We start from the raw sequence: 24,081 nt of genomic DNA, 5'->3' as shown, positions 1-24,081 counted from the left end.
ATGGAGCACAAGGTTTCCTTGCACAGTCCCTGAAGCAGTGAGGTCTGCAAGAGTCCTGCCCTGACATTCACAGCAGTCTGAACATGTTGGGAGCCATAACCATAGTAAGGGAAGTAAGTTATTTGTTCAACCCTAAAATAATTTTCTCTTCTCTAGGAAAAGGTTTCTACCCATCCAGTAGCCCTGATAATGTGTAAGAAAAATTAGATTGAAAACCACTTTCCTTGTGTTTATTAACAGTGAGTTGTTTTACAGTTCTTACATGCTGTTGTGTTAATTTGTTTGTTTCCAGAGGCTACATCTAGATGTTGTTAACAGCAATAAAGAGAATATTACATTTGATCTAGAGTTCTGTCTTAATTCACAGGAAGAGATGCGAACAGAAGCTCGTCGGAAAAATCTCCTCATTCTAATTTTGCATTATTTAATGGAGGAAGGGTATGTTTTTTAAATAATAATTCTCTACCCTTGTGGGATTGTGTTTATCTGACCTGCTGTACTGCATCTTTCTGTCCCCTGTTGGCTGAATGGACAGTGTGGGCCTTGGGGTTGATGTGAGGAAGTGGTAAACTACTATGAGGTGTCCTTGCAGGTTGCTTTGCTAAATTGTTTCAGTTTCTGAAACAAAAATTCTCTATATAATTTAAAATACTTTAGATCAACCAACAAAGCTTATTAAAATTAGAGTTTATACTTCTATAAAAACAGAACTATGGACAGGTTAAAGATACCATATGCTTACTAGTGCCATTGTTTGCTTCTTCTTTCAGAAATCTGAGATGATGACTCTCAGTTTTTTGATCCTTGTTTGTTTTGTTTTTAAATTGCCAGATATGTTGATGCTGCAAATGCTTTGGAACAAGAGACAAAATTAGGTTTACGTGGCTTTGAAGTTTGTGACAACATTGATCTTGAGACAATTTTGATGGAATATGAAAGCTACTATTTTGTAAAATTTCAAAAGTATCCTAAAATTACTAAAAAGGTCCTGGACACTGGTATGTGGCTCTGTTCCTAAAAGAAAGCTTTTGTTTCCAAAGTCTAAAATGTTTATTTCCCTGCTATGCTCACAGCCCTTGTCATGTATGTCAGCATTTAATGTTCAGTTTAATGTAATGTTCATTTAATGTACAGTTACACATCTGAAGTTCTAGCACACAAGATACCAGAATTAAGAGAGGTTCTTTGAGCCCTTCTGTTTTTCCTTTGTTCTTTATATAAAGGACCCAGAGGATGGCATTTTTCTGTCTTTTGAAAGCTGCTTTGGTATTAGAAAATGTCAGCTGAGCACAAAGCATAATGGCAGAGATATATTTATTCACTTCCTTCTCATGGTCAGAGAATAGTGGATGAATGATACATACAGAATGAGGCAAATCAGAATATGAACATTCTGTTATGACCCTGAATGGTTTTGTACTTGAGCACAAAATGTAACTTGGAGAAGCCATAATAACAACTGTATGAGAATAAATGATGAAGAGCTTGAAGGATCCAAGTTTGGATTAGACATTAGGAAAAATTTCCGCATGAAAAGGGTTGTCAAACCCTGGCACAGGCTGCTCAAGGAAGTGGTGGAGCAACATCCTTGAAGGGTTCAAAACACATGTTTTGAAGGTACAAAACATGTTCAAGGATGTTCACCGATGTGGTACTCGGGGACCTGGGTCAGTGGTGGCCACTGCAGGGGTTGGGGAGTGATTGGACTGGATGGTCTTAGAGGTGTTTTCCAGTTTAAAGGGTTTAGTAATTGAAATTTTCTTGAAATTTGCTTGAAAAAGGCAAATACATCTAGAACCTATGGACTGGTGTTAATACAAAGGGGAAGAACAGCCCTGCAGGACAAAACGAAAAGGATTTGTTATGAGGCAAGAGTGAAAAAATATTATAAAGCATTTTTTCACATCATAGAGCAGCAGGCAAGACTGAATCCATGATCTAAGTAAAAAAAGAATTCCCAAAAAGTGACTCTTGGACACTTACGAGCTCTCTTTATGCATTTTTTGGTCAGTAAAGCTTCTCAGGCATGGAGTAGTCTGCTATATCTAAGCTCAGATTTGTGACCATGCTGGCAGGGAGGCATCATCCTTTTTCCCTAAAGCACAAGCAGCCTCTTCTCTTGCACTGCATGCAGTTTTCACCATGCCCTAAATTGTGCCTGTTGCCAGACTTGGATATCTAAATAAAACCCTTGGTGTGGTGCTCCTTCCCATTGAATTCTTTGCAGCACTCTTGGCAAGTCCTACAGTAACAGGTTGGTAATTTCCAATGAGTTGGAAATGTTGTAGATATACCCACAAGATTACAGGTTGCTCCATGAGCTCTGCTGCCCCTAAACCTACCATGTTCCCAAGCTCCTTTCCTTCAGGGAAATAACTGTTTGGGAGGGATTATTTTAGTGTGTGAGAATCATGAGTGGAAGAGCATTGCACAGAGAACACTGAAATGAGAGGTGTTTTGGAGTAACCAGGGGCCTGCTGGTAGCATCATACAAATCCTTGGCTTTATGAGTTCACATCTGGGCTTTCCAAGTTGGACATTTTGTGAAAAAAAAGCTCTCCTTTGACAGAAGTTGTTTAAAATGATAATAATGCAAAAGATAACATAGTTTGATAACCACTATTGCAATGTGACATTTATTCTGTCTTGTTATGTTGAACTTGATTCCCCTTCAGAGGAGTAAGACAAATTCATATTTCCCAATTCAGCAACGAAAAAATTATTAGCATTAAATAAGCATTCTATGTGCTATATTAAATTATTGTACTTAATCTAATTTCTGGTGGTGTCCATTTTACTGTGAACATGATACTGGTTTTAAAATGTAAGCAGAGAAACCAAAGACTGAATGAGCTAAAATGTAAAAAACTTGAAGCAAAAGCACTCTCACCAACACCAGTTTGTTTTCACTAAGATTTTACAAGCTTGCAGTGCTTATATTCCTGCTGTTCCAATTGTTTATGCATTATTATTTCCAAGGTCATTATTGTTTGCTTAAAAATACTTTTAAAGGGAAAAAGAGCTTCAAATTGCCATTTTTAGATCCTTAATTATTTTCCATTTTAATATTAATTTTGCCTCAGCAGAAAATAAACAACAGCTGAGAAGTGGAGGAAGAGCAAGAAGGTGAGATATATGTGTGGGGTGTTTTTCTGGGCAGAAAATTTTTGTAGTAAAAGCAAATATGCACAGTGGTTAAGATAATGCTGTGATTCCAGAGGAGCACCAAAGCCTAGAGCCATGCTCCTGACTGTGTGGTGCATTTTTTCTGTATGTGCTGGAGGAAATAAGAGACTTTTTTCCCAAATGGAGAGGCAAACAATTTACAGAGCTTCTGCCGTGTGGGTAAAGTGGGGTGGGGTGTTTGAAAAAAGTAAGCATTAAACTCTGCTGTGATTGAAATTAACACCATAACTTCAGTGGAAGAAAAGTTAGCCTAAAACTGCTTTATTTGGAAGCTTTGGGCTTTAGTCTTTTGGTATTTTGAAGAAAAAAAAAGTCATGGAAGTCTTGCATTTTGTTTTTCTTTATTCTAGGACAGCAGCTTCTTCTCAGAATGTACCAAGAGTCAAACAACAGACAGTACAACGATCAGTATCAAAAACTTCAGCTGGGAGTACAGCAGAACCTAAATCCTCCACCAAGGAGAGCCCCAGACAGGTTTAAACATGTTTTATTTTTATCTTGGCAGCAGTACAGTTGAAATTAATGGGATTTTGTCTGGGGAGTCTGTAGGCAGCAAGAGGATGGGAGTTGCACAATTAATAATTGTGCACTAATGGGTTTTAGTGAATTTGTCACTTAAGGATTATAGGTGCAAGATCTTGAGAGAATTTCTGGCCATGAATTTAGGGGCATTCACAGGCAAAAATTAGAGAAAAAGGAGGTATATAATCCAACCTCTACTGAAAGCAATCAGAGGGGTTTTTTCCCATTTATACTAATATATTCATCCTTTAGTACCAGAAATGAAAACAAACAAATAAAGAATGAAGTGGTATCAGTTGTAACCATCTTCACAGTGCATAAGTTGTTTGAGACTGGGGGACTAATTTGGGTCTGTAATGTTAGGTTTGAGAGTCTCATTTTGGTGAGATTGCTGTGAAATCTACTTTATTACCATCCCTTTACAGAGGGTGGACAGGAACAGCAGGCTGGTGGGCAAGCACTGTGTCTATTGCAGCCTTTTTTTTAAGGGCCTGGCTATATTTCTGCATCAAGAGGAACTCTTCTCTGACCTATTGCTACCCCTAAAAATACCCCAAAACTTTGCCTTTTGGATTGTATACAGCAGTAACTGCTGTGAAGTTACTAAAATAGCTCCTCAAATAGCTCCTAATTTCTGAGTTGACATGCTGTGCCTTTTCCTTGGCCTGTCATTTCCTGTGTGCGTAAGAGCTGCTTATGTAAAATGCAGTTTTCTGCTCAGTACGTGGAATAACTTCACTGCTGAGCTCCAGAGCCGTGGCTTTCACTGCTGTCACCAGTTAGGTGAAGTCCAATTAAATCTACAGTGGTGTTTAAATGATCAGTATTTCTCTTGGAACTTCATCTGGGCCTGTGTGACGAGAGGGAATGATACTTATCATGTAATACCTTCAATCCATTTACTTGACAACACATCTGTTTTAAAAGTCATTTTTCTTTAGGATAGTGATGGTGCAGATACTCTGGATCAATCTGATTTTGGCTTAAGCATCTCAGGAATCAGCAAAACCGGAGGAGACAGCTCTCACCCAAAAAAGGTTGGTGGAAACCTGGTATGTGGTTTCTCAGAGAAGTATGTATGTGGGGAAAAAAAAGCACAGAGGTTTTCAAAAATATCAAATGGTAGGGTTTTTTCTCCATTTTTATATAAAAATGTTTCTGTATAGTCAGCTGAAGAGTCACTTTTATAATTTTGTATACAAAATTTTATAATTCTTTGCATAGGAGGCACTTTTTGCATTAAATACTATTTCAAACATACTCAGAGAGGAATATATATTTTTTTTAAAGCCCAGTGGTAAATAACTAAGACTGAAGTTAAATTTTGAATTCCTGAATGAGGTAATGAAAGGCTCTGCAGTTAAATTATTGAATTGCCTGAGTTGTGTGTTCTGTCCCCATTGCTACCACAGTTTTTGAGGTCAATTTTTGCCATAATTAGGACCGTAAGGAAACACACTGTTGTAATTGCAAGCAAAATTTGATCCAGTGTGTTTTTAAGTGTAGTGCTACCACCATGGTAAAGCCTAAGCAACATTTTTTCCTTCTTTAGGGTCAAATAATTGACTACCGCAAGATAATTCAGGATGCTGTCAGAGTGTCACCAGATGGAATTCCCTTGAACAGCCTTAATTGTGATCCAGATCCATCAGTAAGTGTTTCTATTCATATTTCCATCCAATCAATATGAACTTGAGTTTTGCAAACCAGGAACAAAACAAAACACTGCAACAATGTTGGTTTTGTTCCCAAGTGCTGAAAAAGGCCTCGGATTTCTGAGAGGCGTATTTCCTCCTTGAAGGGACAGCCATACTTGATAGTGGTCTAATTTGATGACAGTTGTTTATTCTGAATATGAAAGCAGGCAACAAATAAAAATGAGGCCTTAAGATGAAAAAAAAAAAAAATGCAGACACCTGCAGAACTTCTGGGGGTGAAATCCTGGTTCCTTTCAGCTCAGTATTTCTCTAGCATTTGCCTCAGCTGAGGCAACAACAGAATTTTGATGGTTGAGATAAATTTTCTGTAAACACTCCACACACAAGCCAGAACTTCTCAGATAGTGCATCCAGCTTTCATGGTGCTTGTCTGCCTGGCAACTTGCTACACTGGAAGAAACTATCCAAAAAGAGAATGTGACAAAACAGTGACCTACAGTTACATTTTTCACTCCTCTTAGTCTATGTAGGTCATATTTAGGACTATAAGTGCAATAAAAAAGCTGCTCATATTTCTGCAACTTCAAAAGTTGATATTACTACAATGTATCAGTTTCTTAAAGAATACATAATAGTTTGTCTAAAAATACTTGCGGTCTGACAAGAACTTATGTTTTTCTGTTTTAGGAACGGTTATTGAAACCTCTTAGTGCCTTCACTGGCATGACTGGTGAGATGAGAGAACTTGCAGTGGTTGTAAGCAAAGTAAGAGCAGATCTCCATGTCAGTTGTAGAGATGTTGGTTATCTTTATATGGGAATGCTGTTTGTTTCTTTTTACTGTCACTAATAGTGCAAGTTATTTTTCCCTCCACATAGCTCCCCAACAAGTAATTTCTTTACATGTAATGATGTTTCTTTCTGATGCACAGTGGGAGGAAATTATTAAGTCCTTTCCTTTCTAATGGGGAACAGGTAATTTAATCATGCTGTGCAGACTGTCATGGGTTTCCTTTTTGCTACACAAAAAAGTGCAATACTTCACTGGAAAGAGAGATTTAAATATATTAGCTAAAACCAACTATTATCTAATGTTTTATCTAGCTGTGATCAGATGGCGGGAGAAACCTTGATTCCACCCTTTGGGTGCAGTTTCCATTCCAGGCACAGGGCTGTAGTCACTGTGGGCAGTGTGCCAGTATCACAGCAATATCTGAATTCTGAATGTATCTACTAGGTAAGGTCTACCAAAATTACTATTAAACCCTGGTATTCCTGCATGGTTTAGAATCAGAGAATCATTTAGGTTGGAAAAGCCATCTAAGCTCATCAGGACAGCAGCACTGCCAAGCACTGCCAAGGCCACCACTAACCCATGTCCCCAAGTGCTGTATCAACATGGCTTTTAAACTCCAGGGATGAGGATTCCACCACCACCCTAAGCAGCTGTGCCAAGGCTTGATAAACCTTTCCATGAAGGAATTGCTCCTGAGGTACACCCTGAGCCTCCCCTGGCCCAGCCTGAGGCCGTTCCCTCTGCTCCTGTCCCTGTTCCCTGGAGCACAGCCCGACCCCCCCGGCTGTCCCCTCCTGTCAGGAGCTGTGCAGAGCCACAAGGGCCCCCCTGAGCCTCCTTTGCTCCAGGATCAGCCCCTTCCCAGCTCCCTCAGCCTCTCCTGGGGCTCCAGCCCCTTCCCAGCTCCGTTCCCTGCCCTGGACATGCTCCAGCCCCTCAGGGTCTCTCTTGTCCTGAGGGCCCAGAGCTGTCCCCAGCACTGGAGGTGCCTCAGCAGGGCCGGCACAGGGACAGGCCCTGCCCTGGGGCTGTGTCACAGCCTGGCTGGGACAGCCCAGGGCCATTGGGTTAGTACTTGCCTGAGCCTTGCTTTGTGCAGCCTGCACAGTCTGTACTCCCTGTGCATTCTCAGTGGTGCAGTGGAGAGATGCTGTTACTGCCAGCTCTGCAAGCAGTGCCTTCATCCCAGCCCTGCCAGAGCAGCATCAGTAATGCACCATAACCCAGACTTGGGGATTCCTCCAGGATGGACAGCTTGACCCCTGGATGGAACCACAGCCTTGTCAGCAGCATTCCATTTCACTCCTGGGCTGAGGTGTAGCCTAACAAACAGGCCCTGGTCTGCTGGGGATCTGTGGCTACAGCACACACAAACGCTTAGCACCCACCACTTTTGGATGAGGCACTCATCAAAAAGGATTCTCAGCACCACAGTGTTTGGTAGTGTTGTGACTTTCTGGATATAAATATCATGAGTGTTAGTATCTTGGGTAAACCTGCTTAAAATCATCTCTCTAAAAATCATGGAAGACTTTTGCTGGCTGATTTTTATATCTGTGTATGGCCCAAATTCTTGGTCCACAAGTTTTGTATTTGATGTTTAGTGGAACTGAAGAAATGTCTTAGGAAATTTACAACCTTAAAGTAAGAAAATTTTCATTTGTTTCAATTCCTGTCTGGTCTTTTATTTATGGTAGACCTTTAAAATAATGTTGTTCTTGCTGCTACATTAACAAAAAAAGCAATAAAAAATTGCTTTCCATTTGTTATAGCATGTTTTGTGAATTGTGCTCCATTATGGTATGTTGCTAGTTGCTATGGTAATCAACACTGCATAAATCAATACAAATAAATAGCATATTATATCTATTTCATAACACAATCTAATTTAATTTGGAAACAGTTATGTAAGTCTCTACTTAATGTCAGAAATCTGATTTATCTTAATTCACTGTTAATAGACAGGGAAAGTGTAATCTATTCTATATAAATAATTTTTTTCTAATTGTATTAACTTTTCCCCTTGGATGCAACCACCTAATTTTTCTTCAGTCTGTGTGGACTATTTTTGTTGGAGAGCAAAATTTATCCTGAGTATTTGTACTGAGGATGCGATATTTTCTGCAATTAGCCCCTGGAACACAAAGCCACAAAATATTATAAAGGCAAATGGAAAGATTCATAGAAGATTTGGAAAGTTTGATTAATTAAATGAAATCAATTTAGTGAGTGTTTCAGGGCATAGACTAATTAACATCTATCTTTTGATAGATTCTTAGGGGGAAAATTTCTTCCTGTTGCAGTTTCTCACAGCTTTTCTTGCAGCATATAAAATCTTGCATAGAGTGGAGTAAATAGAAATTTTTCACTGTTACAACACAAGAAATAACATAAATAATAGGTATTAACATTATAATAGGTAATAACGTAAATAATAGGTGCAGCCATAAAGTTACTAAGCATCAAGTTTAAAAAAAAAATATTTTCACATTGCACATGAGTGAGCTGTGGAACTTGTGACTATAAAATAAACATGTTTAAAACAGGGAAGAAAAATTCAATGAAAAATGAGTGTCAAAAGGTGTTTCAGCTCAAAGATTGAGATGTAATTTGAATTACTGAAGTCCATTGTTGTGTAAACTTGAACCAATACGTCACTATGATTACTTTTACTTCTTTTTTTCAACATCCAATACTTGCAGCAGTAGAGACAAAATATAAGGGCTGGTGAACCTTCTTAGCCCAATTGCTCCTGATATGTTGATTGGTTCCTAAATCAAACTAACAGAAAACAGATCTGAGGAAGATCTGCTCAGCATCTACATTTGCTAGGAATACATTAGGGAAACTGAGGCCTGGAGGGGAAGTGATTGCTGTGTGTGCTTCCCTCCTGGGAGCTCCCTGGTACCTCGGGTTAAATAACACAGCCTGTATCACTTAACAGCACCACTCTTTTATCCCTGAGTCGATCCTTTTACTTTGCCAGAGTCATTATCCGACTGCAGAAGGAGTTCTGCTAACAAGATGTGATGTGTGTTGCAGGACATTTATCTCCATAAGCCAAACGTGAAGTGGGATGATATTATAGGGCTGGATGCAGCTAAAAGGCTGGTCAAGGAAGCAGTTGTTTACCCCATAAAGGTAAGGTGCTAAATAGTTTTGACAAAACCACTGTTGGGCTTGTTTCCTTGCAGTTACAGTGGTGTTTTAAAGTCCTCAGTATTTCTGTGCCTTGGTAGGCCATTTGTGTTAGAGCTGTTGGTGTTCCTGTTTCATGCCAGAACTATTCCTGTTCCATCTGAAATGGCACCTGCATTCTTCTACAGGAAAATTACCTTTCAAAATTAATATTGTATGAATTAGGTCCAGTTCTTTGGCACCTTTGGCATTGTAAGAAGAGCTGGGTTTGATTAATTCCATGAAAAATAACTTACAGAAGAGAATGTCACATCAATTGCACTTGAAAAAAAAAACAACACTGAAAGCAGATTTCAAAGAATAAATACAGCATTTTTCTCAGTACTCAGGTCATACATGTCCCATTGTTTTGGTGTGGTTTTATACCTCTCTTCAAATTTCTTATGTTTCTTGAATGTGCTAGGAGCAGTGAAGGTGAGGACTACAATCCCTTGAAGTTTGTTTTAGATGATACATTTTTAATCCCTAAATTACTTTCCTACAGTATCCAGAGCTGTTTACTGGCATTCTGTCCCCTTGGAAAGGATTATTGCTCTATGGACCACCAGGTATGGAGAGCTTTTTACCACATCTTTGTGTTTATCACTGCTTCTTGTTTTGTCCTGTAGATAAATCATCAATGTTAATTAGATCAGATTGTTAAAAAAGAGCATGTTCTGTACATAAATTAAAAGGAGAGAATGTTGGATGGTTATTTACAGCTCTGACACTCAGACCTGCCCTTTCTTGTAAGCCTTGGCTATTTTTATAGTGGAATCTTCCAGAGACAGTACTTACATTAACAATTTAGGAGAATGAAAACTCAGATCTCTGTTTTGCTCAGCTTGGACCATTTTAATCAAGATTGGCATGATCCTATGCTATGTCAATAAATCTACCATGGGCTTAACTCCGTAGTGAAAAATGTCCTTCCTTTCTTCTGCTTTTAGGGGTTGTTTTGGGAATGAGGTGGAAGCTTTGCCTTCTTTTAGCTGGGTGTTTTCCTTGTTAGTGCAGCTTCCCTGCTCCCCTTGCCCCCCTTTGACACCAGGATGTGGCTGGAAGGGGGCAGAGCGCACAAGATCCACCTGAGTCAGGTTGCAAAGCCTCTCTCTGCAATGAAATACATTTGTTCTGTGAATGTTTAGGTGTTCCTGCCACAGAAGGCATCTGACCATTTCAGCATGCACTACTTCAGGATTTGGAGAATCTGCATTTGCAGTTCTGTATTACCTGAGTTTCTCCAAACAATCCTGAAAGGGCCACAAAATACTCCAAGGGCTGGAGCCCCTCTGCTCTGGAGCCAGCCTGGCACAGCTGGGGCTGTTGAGCTGCACAAGAGAAGCTCCAGGGACACCTCAGAGCCCCTGCCAGGGCCTCCAGGGGCTCCAGGAGAGCTGCCCAGGGACTGGGGACAAGGCCTGCAGGGACAGCACCCAGGCAATGGCTCCCACTGCCAGAGGGCAGGCACAGATTTTGGGCTCTTGGCAATTAGGAATTGCTGGCTGGGAGGGTGGGCAGGCCCTGCCCCAGGGTGCCCAGAGCAGCTGTGGCTGCCCCTGGATCCCTGGCAGTGCCCCAGGCCAGGCTGGATGGGGCTTGGAGCAGCCTGGGATAGTGGAAAGTGTCTCTGGATATTGCAGGATTTGGAACTCAATGGCATTTAAAGGTCCCTTTCAACTCAAACCATCCTATGAGTTTTTTACTGGTTTTACCTGACTGGTAGTAGGATGAGGGGAATTTATTCAAACATTTTATTCCTTCGGAGAGTCATTTTCTCAAACACTGTTGTTTCTAGGTACTGGAAAAACTTTGCTTGCTAAGGCTGTTGCCACAGAATGCAATACAACCTTTTTCAACATATCAGCATCCACCATTGTCAGCAAATGGAGGGGTGATTCAGAAAAACTTGTCCGGGTGAGAATTCCTCTCTCGTGCATTATACTTTAACAAACATCATGTTCCCCCTTGAAGAACGTGGGTTCAGCACAGAACTGGAAACAAGTGTTCCTCTGATACTCATAATCTTTCCTGATTTAGACAAAACACGACTTTGGTTATACCTAGTTCTGAAAGCAGAAATAACTTCTGTAGACATCTCATAATGGATTCTTGCTGTGGGACTTGAGTTCTGTAAAGTAAGATGGAGCAGATGTTCTGCAGGCAGAAAAGATCTTTGACTGCCTGATGAGGAGTCAGACCATCAGAGTTCCAAACTAGTGTGTGCTTAGTGACCTCTTCAGAGCACTTCACATCCATTTTGCAGGGGTTGGCTCCTGGGCACCCTGGAAAATATAATTTAGATTCCCAAATTCCTAATTGTTCTTTGTGGCATGAAATGGGCAAAGAACTCCATTGTCACAAACATCTTCCAGTCAAGTGCAGATGTAATGTTGTTTCAAGGAAGGTAGTTTTCTGGCAAGTGGGTAAATGCATTTTTGTGTATAAACTAGCAAGGAGTCTGCATGGCTCAGCTGTGGTACGAAAGGTTCAGAGGTTCATGTGTAGCATCTTTGCCCATCTGAATCTCTCCATAACATCCACTAATTCAGTGGAAATCCACAAGCCCTTAACCTACCTTACCCTCATCTCTTGAGCTGCACTTCAGGTAAATGCAGAGCTCTTGGAAACAAATAACCACAGCAAACTATTCTCTAGAAATGGCATTGTTTGTCTCTCTTGAAATGTAGGCAGTGGCTGCAGCACATTTACTCGTCCTGCCTCCTTTGTCCTTTAAAATTGCATATTTTTCTCCTGACATTCCCTTTCTCTCTTACTGATTCTCTTGACATCTGTTTTAATAGCTTCCTAGAATTTTCTTTTCTGGCAGGAGTATGTGGGGACAATCTGGTTTCTGCCACCATGATACAGAAGGCTTTTGTGAACATGCTGCAGCACATGCATTGAGACTGAATTTGTGGCTTTTTACCCTTAATTAAAGTTACAGCAGAATCAAAAAATGAAGTAAGGTTGTCGATCAGGAGAGATCTAAGAAAAGTATTGTGTGAATTTATATTCTAAAATCACATGTGCCTGGTGAAGGGGAAGTGTATATGGGGTCTGTGGTCATTTGGAGGCATATCCTCTCATCCTGTTTTGCTCAGTTCTACACAGTATTTCTGTATTTTATATATTATATTTCTAGTAAAATTGTATGCTGATCATGGTCTACTTGTTACTCTGGGAAAATGACTTAAACCCTGTTTTTCATGCTCAAAGTGATAAAAATAATATCTATATTTTAAAATTTGATTTTTTAAAGTGTTCAGATTTAAAAATGCTGGACTAATATACTGTTAATGATACTTATCTAAAAACTCAAAAAACACTTTACTCAAGAAGAACTGACAGTGTTTTCTTGCTCCTAACGCAGGCCTCTCCATGTTTACGGAAAATTAGATGAAGCTTCATTCTCCAAAGAGCAGATCCACATTTTTTGTTTCAGCTTTCAGTCTGTTTTTTAAATTGTGATTGTTCAAGCAATTTATGTTTGTTTTGATCATGAAAAAAAATGAGTGCTTGATTCTTATCAAAAGAATCAGTGCATTTCCTTTCATTATGTTTCAGCTGACCTGCATTTTTTTTCCTCAAATCCTTATTTAAAAAAAAAAAAAAGTACAAATGGAGCAACAACAAAAGGCACATGTTTAATCTCAGTAACAATTTAGGAGTTCCCAGAATCCTCTGATGGATCATTTTCTTCTATCCCATTATTCTCAGGGTACTCTGATAGGATTTAGACAGAAAGATTTACACATAAAGACAGGATTACAAGGCTGTGTTCTTTATATCTCCTTTACAAACCTCTCAGATTTTGAGAGGATTCAGGGACTCTCAGCCTACCCAGAGCTTTTTTCCAGCAGATATCCCCTGGGATGTGGGTGCTGTTAATTGATCTTCCATGCCAGTTTACTTTAGTGCCTTCTTGTGTCAGTTTCACATTTACTCTTCTCTCTGGCAGGTGTTGTTTGAGCTCGCCCGGTACCACGCTCCTTCCACAATTTTCCTGGATGAGCTGGAGTCAGTTATGAGTCAAAGAGGCACTGTTCCTGGGTAACTGGTGGGACCAGTTTGGGATTAAAGAGAGAGGTGCAGTGCTTGTGTCAGTCACAGCAGAGAAGCAAAAGAGCTTCTGTGAGAATTAGCAAGGAGTCACAGGGACAGCAAGACGGAGGGAGATGCAGGGCTTTATAACCAGTTGTGCTGTACTTTAAAGGGATTTAAAATGGAAATAAAGGGCAGTGGTGAGGGAAACAACAGGTGAATTGTTAGAGGTAAGTAAGAAATAGCTTATTTCATGGCACTCAGAACATAGGCATAGCAGAGTAATAGGGAGTGTACACAGTGGAATTGCATTTCCATTAGTGTCAGATTTTGGTGGCATTGTCAGGACTCCCCATTGCAGGACTGGGAGTATGTTGTTACTTGAATCCAAGATTTAAGACAATTTTTAGTTAAAAACACATTAAAAAGGTTAGGGATGGGAAAGAAGCCAGAGAAATATAAAAATATTGTTACAACCATTAGGAACCCATTACAGGGGATTTTATGTACAGTGAATTACATGATCACTTTATATATATTATATTCTACATCGATATTGTGTGCTTACTATTTGTAAATAGAGTATGTCCTATTGTATATATGTTACTTGTAGTCATTTTCACTTAATAGATGCAAATTATGAGCCAAATTTGTCCTTCATACGTACATTTAAAAGCTCTCATTAACATCACTGGGTTATATATTCTAATAAGGATTTTTATCCTAGATGCTGTACTCATTTTTACATGTACTTATTAAATACTGACTTGGCATTGATTTTTGAATGCCTTTGCAGAAATAAATCATTAAACCTGAACTGCAGCCCTTACCATCTAAGGTCCTGATGTTTTCCCTGGGCTTGATCCAGGAGTTTCCCAAGAGCTTCACATCTGGAAGTGAGAGTTCCAGCTGGTTTTCTGCAAAACAGTTTACCTGTATTGGGGCCAGAGCTCCTAGCACTTCGCTTAAGTTCTCCTTTTTTGAAGAAGGATCCTTTCTGTGTGGTCTCTGCCCCTTTCTAAATTCATATCAGCATGGTGTATTTTTCTGTTTTCTTTCGATAGAACATTTTGCAAAATGTTGAATTCAGTAGTAGTTTTATTTTCTTGTGACCACTTCACATTCAGTCATGGAAAAATGCTACCCTGAAGAGGTAGGTGTACCAGTTATCTAATGGCAACTATCACATTATAAGAATTCCCTGCTATAGATCAATCAGTCTATCAATCAATCTAATTGGAGCCCTAGCTATTTTGCAGTAAATGTTGGTCTTGCATAGAGATTAACATGAAGAAAAAGCCAAATAAATATTTTCTTTGGATTCAGTAATAGTGAATTCTCCTCACTTTAATGCACTGAAAAGAGTCCATTTTAGTAATCATTAGAAAGCTTGATTTTAATGCTTAGATGTTAGCTAATGGAGCTTAATCATGCTTTGAACTGGGGCAAAACTGTGACAAGGGCTCAGTTGCTGTGAATGACACTGTATAAATAAAGATGATTAATGCACTGAGCAAATACCATTTCTCTGAATCTTGGTAGTGGTGAACATGAAGGAAGTCGGCGGATGAAAACGGAATTACTGGTGCAGATGGATGGCTTGGCCCGATCTGATGATCTTGTATTTGTTTTAGCAGCTTCCAATCTGCCATGGTAAGAGATCCAGAGAGTACATTTTGAATACATTTTCATGAGCTTCTAAGCACAGATAAAGATTTTATTTAGACTTCTGCAGAAAAAGCCTTGATATTTGGTTAAAGCATTTAAAGATTAATTTGGAGCTTTTACTTTTAAACTCTTCAATTCTTGCTATTTGTGTCACATGAGAATAATCCATAATAAAGTCAACATATGCTGGTCGTACCAGCTGCTAATATTTAAAATGGAGTATTTGACTTTATAGGCAAGTTATTTACTATGTTTAAGCTAAGAAGGGTTTTCAGCCTGGAACTGTAAGGTGCTTAAAACATCTGGTGCTTAGAAGGATACTCCATAAATAGGAATGTTGGATTTTATTAGTATCAAATCTGACTTTGAAAAGTTGAGGGACAAAATTCTCCAGTTTCTTCAACACAATTTAGTATAGAAGAAAAAACAGTTTAAGATTGGAACTGTGGAATTTCATCAAGCTGGGAAGGACGTGTATTGGGAACAAGACAAGTTGGAGAGGATAAGGAAGGGAGGTAACATTTGTAGTGTAACAACTGTGGGTGCTCAGGAGAGGAGCTGCTGATCCTCACAGCACTGAGATCTTTGTGGGTACCCTTGTCCCTAAGGGCACATGGAGCTAAGTGGGTCTGTTCCCCTCTCACATGGAGAATAGTACAGGCTTGGGTCAGAACAGGAGAAGACAGCAGCCCTGTTTCCAGGGAACTTCAAGCCATGGTCTGGGAGTCATTTGTTGGAGCCCATTGGGAGGTGTTTGTGGAATGACCTCGTGTGAGCAGCAGTTCAGCAGCATTTCAAGTGGCAAAACTAGAAATTTTGCTTAGAGGTGGCTTTGTTTAGTGAGATGACACCAGCCCAGCTCTGCAGTGTGACAGACACAGAGCAGGGCACCTAAAACCAGCTGGGAGCCAGAGAGGGCTCTGCCCCCACAAAGCCACAGGCTTCATTTACCGATTGTTTTTCAACATTGGTGATTTTTGGCTGAATCTTACAAAGTTGCCATGGGGACAAATGTTGGAAAAGCCTCTCTTTGTGACTGGAGAGCTCAGGGTTGTGATCAGCAGACTGTAGGGAGTGTCTTGAATGTCACTGGGTATGTAACCACAGCTGCTTCCTTTTAAGTACTTATAAAAAAGGCTAAAAGTCCTAGAGCATATATTATTTTGACCATACAAATGCCCATTTTTGTTGTGCATATCACCAAATGTTCTCTCACAAAGTCTGTGGTAATATTTTATCCCTCTTGTCAGCTGATCCCCTTTTTATCAGGCCTGGCTGAAAAGGTCCAGGGAACAGGCAGATAGAATTAAACAACAGAAGTTTTTTTTGGAGTTTTTGCCTGAGAATTGAGGCTCAAGGTAATATTTTCAATCAGTCCCATGTGTCAGGTAAGCCTAGCTTGTCTTGTTCAGGGTTTTCAGGCTCTTTAAATAAAAGAATGGCTGTGTGAACGCCTAAAATTTGCATAGCAGTTAGCTGTACTAAGTGAGGCTGGTCCCTACTCTGGCCCAACAGTATGAGTACAGAGCCACAATGGTTTTTTTTTTTAATAGTCATAATAGCAAAGTCTGTGTGTTGGTTTCAGGGATTTATGTCTTGGACAAACTCATGAATTTAAATCAGTGCAAAATCCTACCCATTTTATTACAATATCTATATAAAAGGAACTCAGCTGTATGAGATTTAATTGTGTTCCAGTTGTGTAAGAAAATGCTAAAAAAAAATAACTGCTCTCTGTGTGGACAGTTAAGTTTGAAAGAGAATTAATACAGTATTAATACATTTGTCTGTCTGTTAGTAATACACTATAAATGTTTACATTATTGCAGCATTGTTGCCCTTTCAGAAGAAGCTCTGAGCAGTGCATTGCACCTGTGGTCTCTTAAATTATCCTGTGAGATAATTATCCACGCAGAGAGATTTTTGCATGTGTTTTGTTACCCTATGTCTGCCTTATACAATCAATAAGCTTTCTGGGAAGTTTTGTAGAATACACAGAATTCAGTTTTAAGTATTTTATGTATTTGTTTTTTGATCATTTTGTAATACTGAAGTTCTTATTTCGGCAAAATTGCTTCCTTGAAACATCCAAAATGACAGCCTTTTTTTAAGGTTGAGACAAAGTGACAAGGTTTCTGTTTTGAGGGACCTTCCCTGAAAGAAAGCAGTCAAGTCCATGTTGGAACAGGAGTGGCAGCTGGGGTGTTCACTTTTGAAAGTTCTATACCTGAGACTTCAGAAATTCCTTTTGAACTTTCTCTCTTGTCTGGTGGAAATGTTCCTACCACAGAGAAAATTCTTTAAGAAGGGGCTGGGCAAATGCTTAGAAAGGTGTTTGAGGAGGATGGAAAGACTGGTGAAAGCCTGAGCTTTCACGTCACTGGAGTTCTCCAGGCTTGAGGAATTTGGGATTATCTGCCTCCAGAGAGCCCAGCAGGTTTTAAACCTCTTTCAGGATCCCAACTATATATTTACAGATTATTTTTATGAGCATTAGGTGACATTTAGCTCCTACTGTCAGACCTAGACTTCATCTCCACAGGAATATTTCACAACAAAATTTCAAAAGACCTACTGCTACCTAAGCTGTGGCTTCACAGCACTGCCCTGTGCTCTTGCAAACATTTGTTGTTAAGCTGGATTTCAAGAGATTTGTTTAACATATTTATTGATCAGGGAAAAAAAATTAGTACCAAGCTGCTTTTAGAAGAATGAAAAGAAGCCTAAACAAAGCTCTTTACACTGTCCTAAGCTGCACTGCAGCTATTGATCTTCCTCTTCAGCCTGTGCTTGCTGCCCAGCCCTCCTTTCTGCAAGGTGTTTCTATTAACAAATTACTTGTTGAAATGGTTGAATGTAATTAAATAAAATAAAGGCCTTGTTAGTGAAGGAATAAAGAGATCCTTAATCATGGAGTGACTGTTTCCGAGTGTATCAGCACATTTAATTCAGTTTTTATTGCAGTGCTGTTTTCTTCTCACCCATACCCTCAGGATGGGTGAAGTTGTGGTGTGCACGGATAGATTCTTACCTTCCAACCCAAACCATTTTGTGAATCTGTGATGCCTCCTAATGTTAATTGCAAAAAGTCATCCATCTTGTGGATCTGTAGAGCTTTGTTTATCTTTTCATGAGCATCTCTCAGTACTTCCATTAGATGTTGTTTCAGAGAATATTTAGGTTGGCTCAGTGCTTTGTATTCTGCTCTGGTTAATGTCACTTAACCTTGCATCTGGTCACTGACAAAACAATTCAGCAAGAACCTAAACACTCGAGATAACAAAAACATTGTTTCTTTATTTCCCTCTTCAGCCAACAGGTCAGCGTAACCTTCTGGATAAACAGAATCACAGAATCACAGAGTGCTTTGGGTTGGCAGGCACTTTAGAGCACATCTAGTTCCACTCTCCTGCCACTGGAACAGGGACACCTTCCACTGGAACAGAGTGTTCAAGAACCCTGTTTTTGAACACTTTGGGGATGGCACAGCCACAGAGCAGCTGTGGCAGAGTTCCTCTGGGCTGGGCAGAGCAGAGACTTCTGTTGGAGACTTCTTTATAGAACATGGTTAAGGGTGCTCATGAATCCGTGCTCTTGGGGGGCCTGAAGCTGAAGGAGTGATGGAAAATATAATTTGGAGTATTTGCAAACTATTTGCAGAGGCTGGCTGTGGTTGTCCTTCAGCTGCAAAGGCTTTTTAGAGTACCTGTGTGGGCACCTCTAAAACCCTGAGAACTTCTTCCCTCTTTACACAGGTGATGTTAATGTGGGTATTAATATAGCTAAATAACAGCAAAGGATTATCAGCCAGAGTAATTCTGTCCAGCCAAGCAAGGCAATTTTAAGAAGTTGAGCTGAAAAATACATTTGGAAGATGAAAGGAGACTAACATGGTTCTTTGGCTATGCTGGGTGGGACCTTCTGCAAGAGGCATTGCACTGAACGCTGGACAGCACCTGAAGCAGCATAAAGATAATTATATCAATATACCAATAATAATATTGTCAATATAGCAACAGCTGTTGATTAACAAATTCTGGTATTTACTTCTGAGGCCTTGATTACAAGCACAAGGGTGGATCTGAGTGAATTCCTATTGTCCTCTGGGCTCCTGGTTTTCTGATTTTTGTGTTCATTGTTTGGATCAGTGCATGTGGAACAAGGTCTCCCACACCATGACATTGTGGGGAGAGGGACACTTCTGTTCCTGCAGAGCTGACAGCCAGGCATGCTAACGTTGGGCAGGCACCTGTGTGGGGATTTGGGAGCCCACTTTTGGGGTTTTTTATCATGTGCTATACCATAGAAACACTTGGTATTAAAAAAACATAAGGACAAGTCAACAAAGGTAACAGAAATCAGCTCTGGTGTTGGGCTACAAATCCATCTTGAGCTGGCATTGAACTCCCTGGGAACTAAAAGGGAGTTTCCTTTTAGAAGGAAAGAAGAAACTCCATTTGCTGCTTTAAAATTGACTTTGCTGGGAAAAATATTTCACCCAGGGAATTGGAGATAGGGGCAGATTTATTTAAGCGTATCTGCAGTCCCAGGTTGCAGGTAGAACCCTCCAGCAGCTGCTTCCTTGTGCTCAGCCAGCACAGGCGCAAATGATGCTTAGAGCTTCTGTTCTTCTGCCTGTACAAGAAACTTTGAAGTGGGTTTCCCCTGAATGAGATTTTCTTGCCAGGTATGAGGACTAAATAATATTTTAAACTGGAATAATGAATCTGTGACTGAATGGGGCCAATAGAGAAAGATTGGCACAGGACATTTTTCTTATCTTTTGTTTTAGACAAAACATCATAACCAGTCTTGATGTTGACAGAATCAGAGTTTTTGGCTCACTGACACATTTATCCAGTGTGTTCACCCTGCACATATTTTTGATAAGGATAATGTCCTTTGCGGCTGTTTATTTATAATTATGAAAATACAAATATAAACAAAACAAAATTTAAACAAAATATAAATAATATAAACAATTATTTATAATTTGTATTGCAGGAGGAGTCTCAGTTTGGTTCTGCCTGTTCTGCCATAATACACAGCCTCACATCCAAGACCTTCAGTCTGGATTTTATACCTACTGAGCATCCCTTACTAAGTAGCAATTAATTAGTCCTGACAGTGCCCCAGACAGGCAATTTGTAGTGACTCCTTAATAGCAGAGGGGGAAAGAGAGAAGTTGTTGCTGATGGGACATGCTGCAGATGAGTACCAGGGCAAAGGATGGAAACTGCAACTTCTGATTGTTACTGTTAGCATCGCTGTCACAAGTAGCATATCACTGAACCAGAATACACTGGATAATTAACCCTTTTGTTTTTCCTTTTGGCACAGCTAGGCGAGGGCCTTGCTGTCAAAGCCCCGTCTCCACGCTGAGATGCCCCCTGTTGTCGTGTGCTTGCAGGGAGCTGGACTCTGCCATGCTGCGGCGGCTGGAGAAGAGGATCCTGGTGGACCTGCCGAGCGAGGAGGCACGGCGGGTGATGATCCAGCACTGGCTGCCCCCTCTGAGCCACAGCGGCGGCGTGAAGCTCAGGGCGGAGCTGGACTACAGCCTGCTGAGCCAGGTGGGCACGGCTGGGACAGCACCTCGAGGGCTGGGACAGCACCTGGGACTGCAGATACGCGGCGGCGTGCAGCCGCTGCCACACACGGAGCTGGGCACCACCTCAGCTCACCCGGGAACCAGCCAGAGGGGCGCTGGTGGGATGAGGGGCTGGGCACGGCACACACAGACACACAGACAGACACACAGACACACAGGCAGACAGACTCACACACAGACACAGACACACACAGACACAGACACACACAGACACACAGACACACACAGACACAGACAGACAGACACGCAGACACACACACAGACACACAGACACACACAGACACACACACAGACACACACAGACACACACAGACACACACAGACACACACACAGACACACAGACACACAAACACAGACACACAGACACACACAGACACACACAGATACACAGACACACACAGACACACACAGACACACACAGACACACAGACACAGACACACACAGACACAGACACACACAGACACACACACAGACACAACAGACATAGGCAAACAGACACACACACACACAGACACAGACACACACAGACACACACACACACAGACACTGACACACACAGACAGACATAGACAAACAGACACACACACAAGTGGAAATCGCTGGCTTCACAGGGCTCTGCCTGCAACACGGTGTGTGCTGGCCATCTCTGCTGCGCCAGCTTTTCAGCCTTAAATACAGGGAGACATCCAGCAACAGCAGATTTTATCACTGCTCTCACCAAGCTGGGAGCACTTCCAGTTCATCAGGGTAATGAACAGTTAATTGTGAAGGGAGGGTTTGTCACAGCTCCACTGCTGTGGCAGAAAAGAGCATTTGGTAGCGAAGAGATTCCTTCGTGTAGCCCTTTGTCACATCCTGGATTCTTTGGAAACAGAATTCTAGAATGGTTTGGGCTGTAAGGGACTTCAAAAATAATCTTGTTCCAACTTCCAGCAGTAAGCAGGAGCACCTTCAATTAGCCGAGGTTACTCAAGGTCCCAGCCTTTAAATATTTTACTTTACCCAGCTGAGATTCTTACATCTGTTTACAAAGACAATACTGCTCATTTCTGGGCCTATAAGGAAATACATTTATTTTAATACTGGAAAGCTGAAGATGGACTCAGAAAGGTGGGGTCTATTTCACCTATAGAAAACTGGCATTTAGTAAGAAAAGGCCCAGTATTTTTCTTGGTCCTAGGAGATATTGTAGGTATTTAAAGGATAACAAGCTACATAATTTTGAGGGGACACTACAAAAAAAAAAAAAGATTTGTGTTTCTGTGTGAATATAAATGTGTATTTCGGACAGCAGTAAACGTCACAAATATTTATATAAATACATGCACAATATATATGCCTGCAAATTCCATTTATGTCTGATTTGTGAACTGTAATGTATCATTCTGATCCCCTCACAGGAAACAAATGGATACTCTGGCTCAGACATAAAACTCGTGTGCAAGGAGGCAGCCATGAGACCAGTGAGGAAAATTTTCGATGCTCTTGAAAATCATCAGCCAGGTACCTCAGCTTTGAGCAGAGAATCTGGCCTGTGAAATGCTGATTTCCTGCTGTAACTCTTGGAATGAACATTCTAACTCCAGCAGGTGGAGCTCTGATATCTGCCTGAGAAAGTATTAAAATCCACACTTCCAAACCCTGTTAAATTTCTAAAAATCGGGGCTTCTTTTAAAGCTGTCATTATCTGTGCTCTCAGCATAAATGTAATTTTTAATTTATCTCACTACATTTAGTCTGTTGTTTTCCTACATTAAGTGTTGGACTAGGCATGGATATAAAAAAGTGTCTTTTGGTAATAGTAGCAGGATTTATTCAATTCTCTTGTCTTTAGGTAACAGTAACTTGCCCACGATCCAGCTGGACACAATCACAACCGCGGATTTCCTGGATGTGATCACCCACACCAAGCCATCAGCAAAGAATCTGAGCCAGAAGTACACGGCTTGGCAGAGGGAATTTGAGTCTGTCTGACAGGAAAAATCAAAAACCTCCAAGCCATTTGCCATCCAAAGTGGCCTCCAAAAGGTCAAATGGTGATGGGGAAGGGTTGTTTCAAGGAACAAAATGCAGTGACAAGTGTCAGAGGGAAATCTTTACTTTCAAAATGCAGGGGGTGGGTGAAGGGGTGGTGGTTATTCTTAATTCAAAAAAGTTCTTGGAGTTAGTGTGATGGCACAATCCTATGCAACAAAGCCTGCAGCCTTCATTTTATGTATAAAGACTTAAAAGACTGATTGATTGATTCTCAGTCTTTATTCAAGACAGATTTTGGGTAGAACTGGAGCAAAGTTTAAAAGCAGATAGACAATTCGTGTAATTCTCCATTTCTGACACTCTGTAGAACATCACAGTCAGTGTAGCTTTCCCAGCAGAGACCTGCACCCTTCTTAATGAAACACAAAATAGGAGTTTTTCAGTGAAATTAGTGGGGCATGTAAATTTGGCTAGTTTGTCACTATTTTCAGTTGAGTTCAAAGCCTTGAAGCATGTTATTGTACGGTTGGTTTGGGGTATTGCCAAAGTGAAAAAGGCAAGGAATTAGAGAAAAACTGTAGAAAATCAGAAAATTTAGGATAATTAACTAGAAACTGTATTGGTGGCTACCCAATGCTAGTTTGCAGCCAGCCATAAAGCAGAATTGCAGAACCTCAGGATGGGTCAGGTTGGAAAGGACCAGAGGGGATCACAGCTGGTGCCACCTCCCTGCTCCAGCTCCATCCCAGAGCACAGGACACAGCATTGTGTCAGAGGGCTCTGGAATATCCCTGGTGAGGGAGGGAGACTCCACCCCTCTTCTGGTCTCTGTTCAGGACATTGTTGTGCCTCCTGTGCAGGGGAATTGCTGGGCTCAGTCCCTGCCTGTGGCTCTGGTGCCATTGCTGGGCCTGGAACAGAGCCTGGGCCCTGCTCTGTCCCTCCCTACAGACACAGGGACAGACACAGGGACAGACACAGGGACAGCCAGGGCCGAGGGCCCTCTCACAGCCCTGAACAGCCCCAGCTCCCTCAGCCTGTGTGTGGAGTGATGCTCAGTCCCTTCCCAGGTGTGCCAGCTGCGTGGGGGCTGCAGTGAGCTGCGCAGCACCGTGCCAAACGTCCCCCATGCTGGACTGTCCTGCTCACACACGTGGCCAGGTGAGCAGCCAGCACTGCCACGTGTCCTGCACTCTTCCCATTAGAAATTCCAACATTTTTTTCATTTTTTGTCATTTTTTCAGGGTCCAGGTCCTATCACTGCCCTCTCTCACCCTCCTTCTTGCTCATGAATACACTTCCCCTCCATGCAGTTCTCAATTTTCCTTGGCCTGGTGTGTGTCTGCATTCCAAGCACCAGGGTTGTGCAAACTTTCCAGCACATTCCAGGACCTCTGAGGCACTGACAGTCCCTTTTATTCCTGCATCAGTCACACATTAT

At 41.0% G+C, this 24,081-nt stretch overlaps 1 protein-coding gene across 6 annotated transcripts in view; it reads left to right on the top strand.

The window, feature by feature from the left end:
- KATNAL2 (katanin catalytic subunit A1 like 2) overlaps positions 1 to 22,900 on the top strand; it is a 29,004-nt gene extending 6,104 nt beyond the window's left edge. For 3 of the 6 annotated variants that reach the window (XM_036402671.1, XM_036402673.1, XM_036402675.1), the window contains 15 exons: positions 368 to 438; positions 832 to 998; positions 3,084 to 3,126; positions 3,537 to 3,660; positions 4,650 to 4,745; positions 5,261 to 5,359; positions 6,054 to 6,131; positions 9,204 to 9,302; positions 9,844 to 9,907; positions 11,137 to 11,255; positions 13,300 to 13,391; positions 14,925 to 15,035; positions 20,461 to 20,623; positions 22,064 to 22,166; positions 22,498 to 22,900. In XM_036402671.1, coding sequence (XP_036258564.1) covers positions 368 to 438; positions 832 to 998; positions 3,084 to 3,126; positions 3,537 to 3,660; positions 4,650 to 4,745; positions 5,261 to 5,359; positions 6,054 to 6,131; positions 9,204 to 9,302; positions 9,844 to 9,907; positions 11,137 to 11,255; positions 13,300 to 13,391; positions 14,925 to 15,035; positions 20,461 to 20,623; positions 22,064 to 22,166; positions 22,498 to 22,637 — 1,569 coding nt within the window. In that variant the 3' untranslated portion in view covers positions 22,638 to 22,900. Of the gene's footprint in view, positions 1 to 103; positions 114 to 367; positions 439 to 831; positions 999 to 3,083; positions 3,127 to 3,536; positions 3,661 to 4,649; positions 4,746 to 5,260; positions 5,360 to 6,053; positions 6,132 to 9,203; positions 9,303 to 9,843; positions 9,908 to 11,136; positions 11,256 to 13,299; positions 13,392 to 14,924; positions 15,036 to 20,460; positions 20,624 to 22,063; positions 22,167 to 22,497 lie in introns of those variants that run through there. The other 3 variants (XM_054517808.1, XM_036402672.1, XM_036402676.1) reach the window with 3 other exon arrangements.
- Positions 22,901 to 24,081: the final 1,181 nt, after the last annotated feature.

Source organism: Molothrus ater, chromosome Z (genome assembly GCF_012460135.2).
Source record: "Molothrus ater isolate BHLD 08-10-18 breed brown headed cowbird chromosome Z, BPBGC_Mater_1.1, whole genome shotgun sequence".
Lineage (NCBI taxonomy): Eukaryota > Metazoa > Chordata > Aves > Passeriformes > Icteridae > Molothrus > Molothrus ater.
The sequence above is the reverse complement of the archived record's forward strand: the minus strand, read 5'-3'. Positions and strand labels throughout refer to the sequence as shown.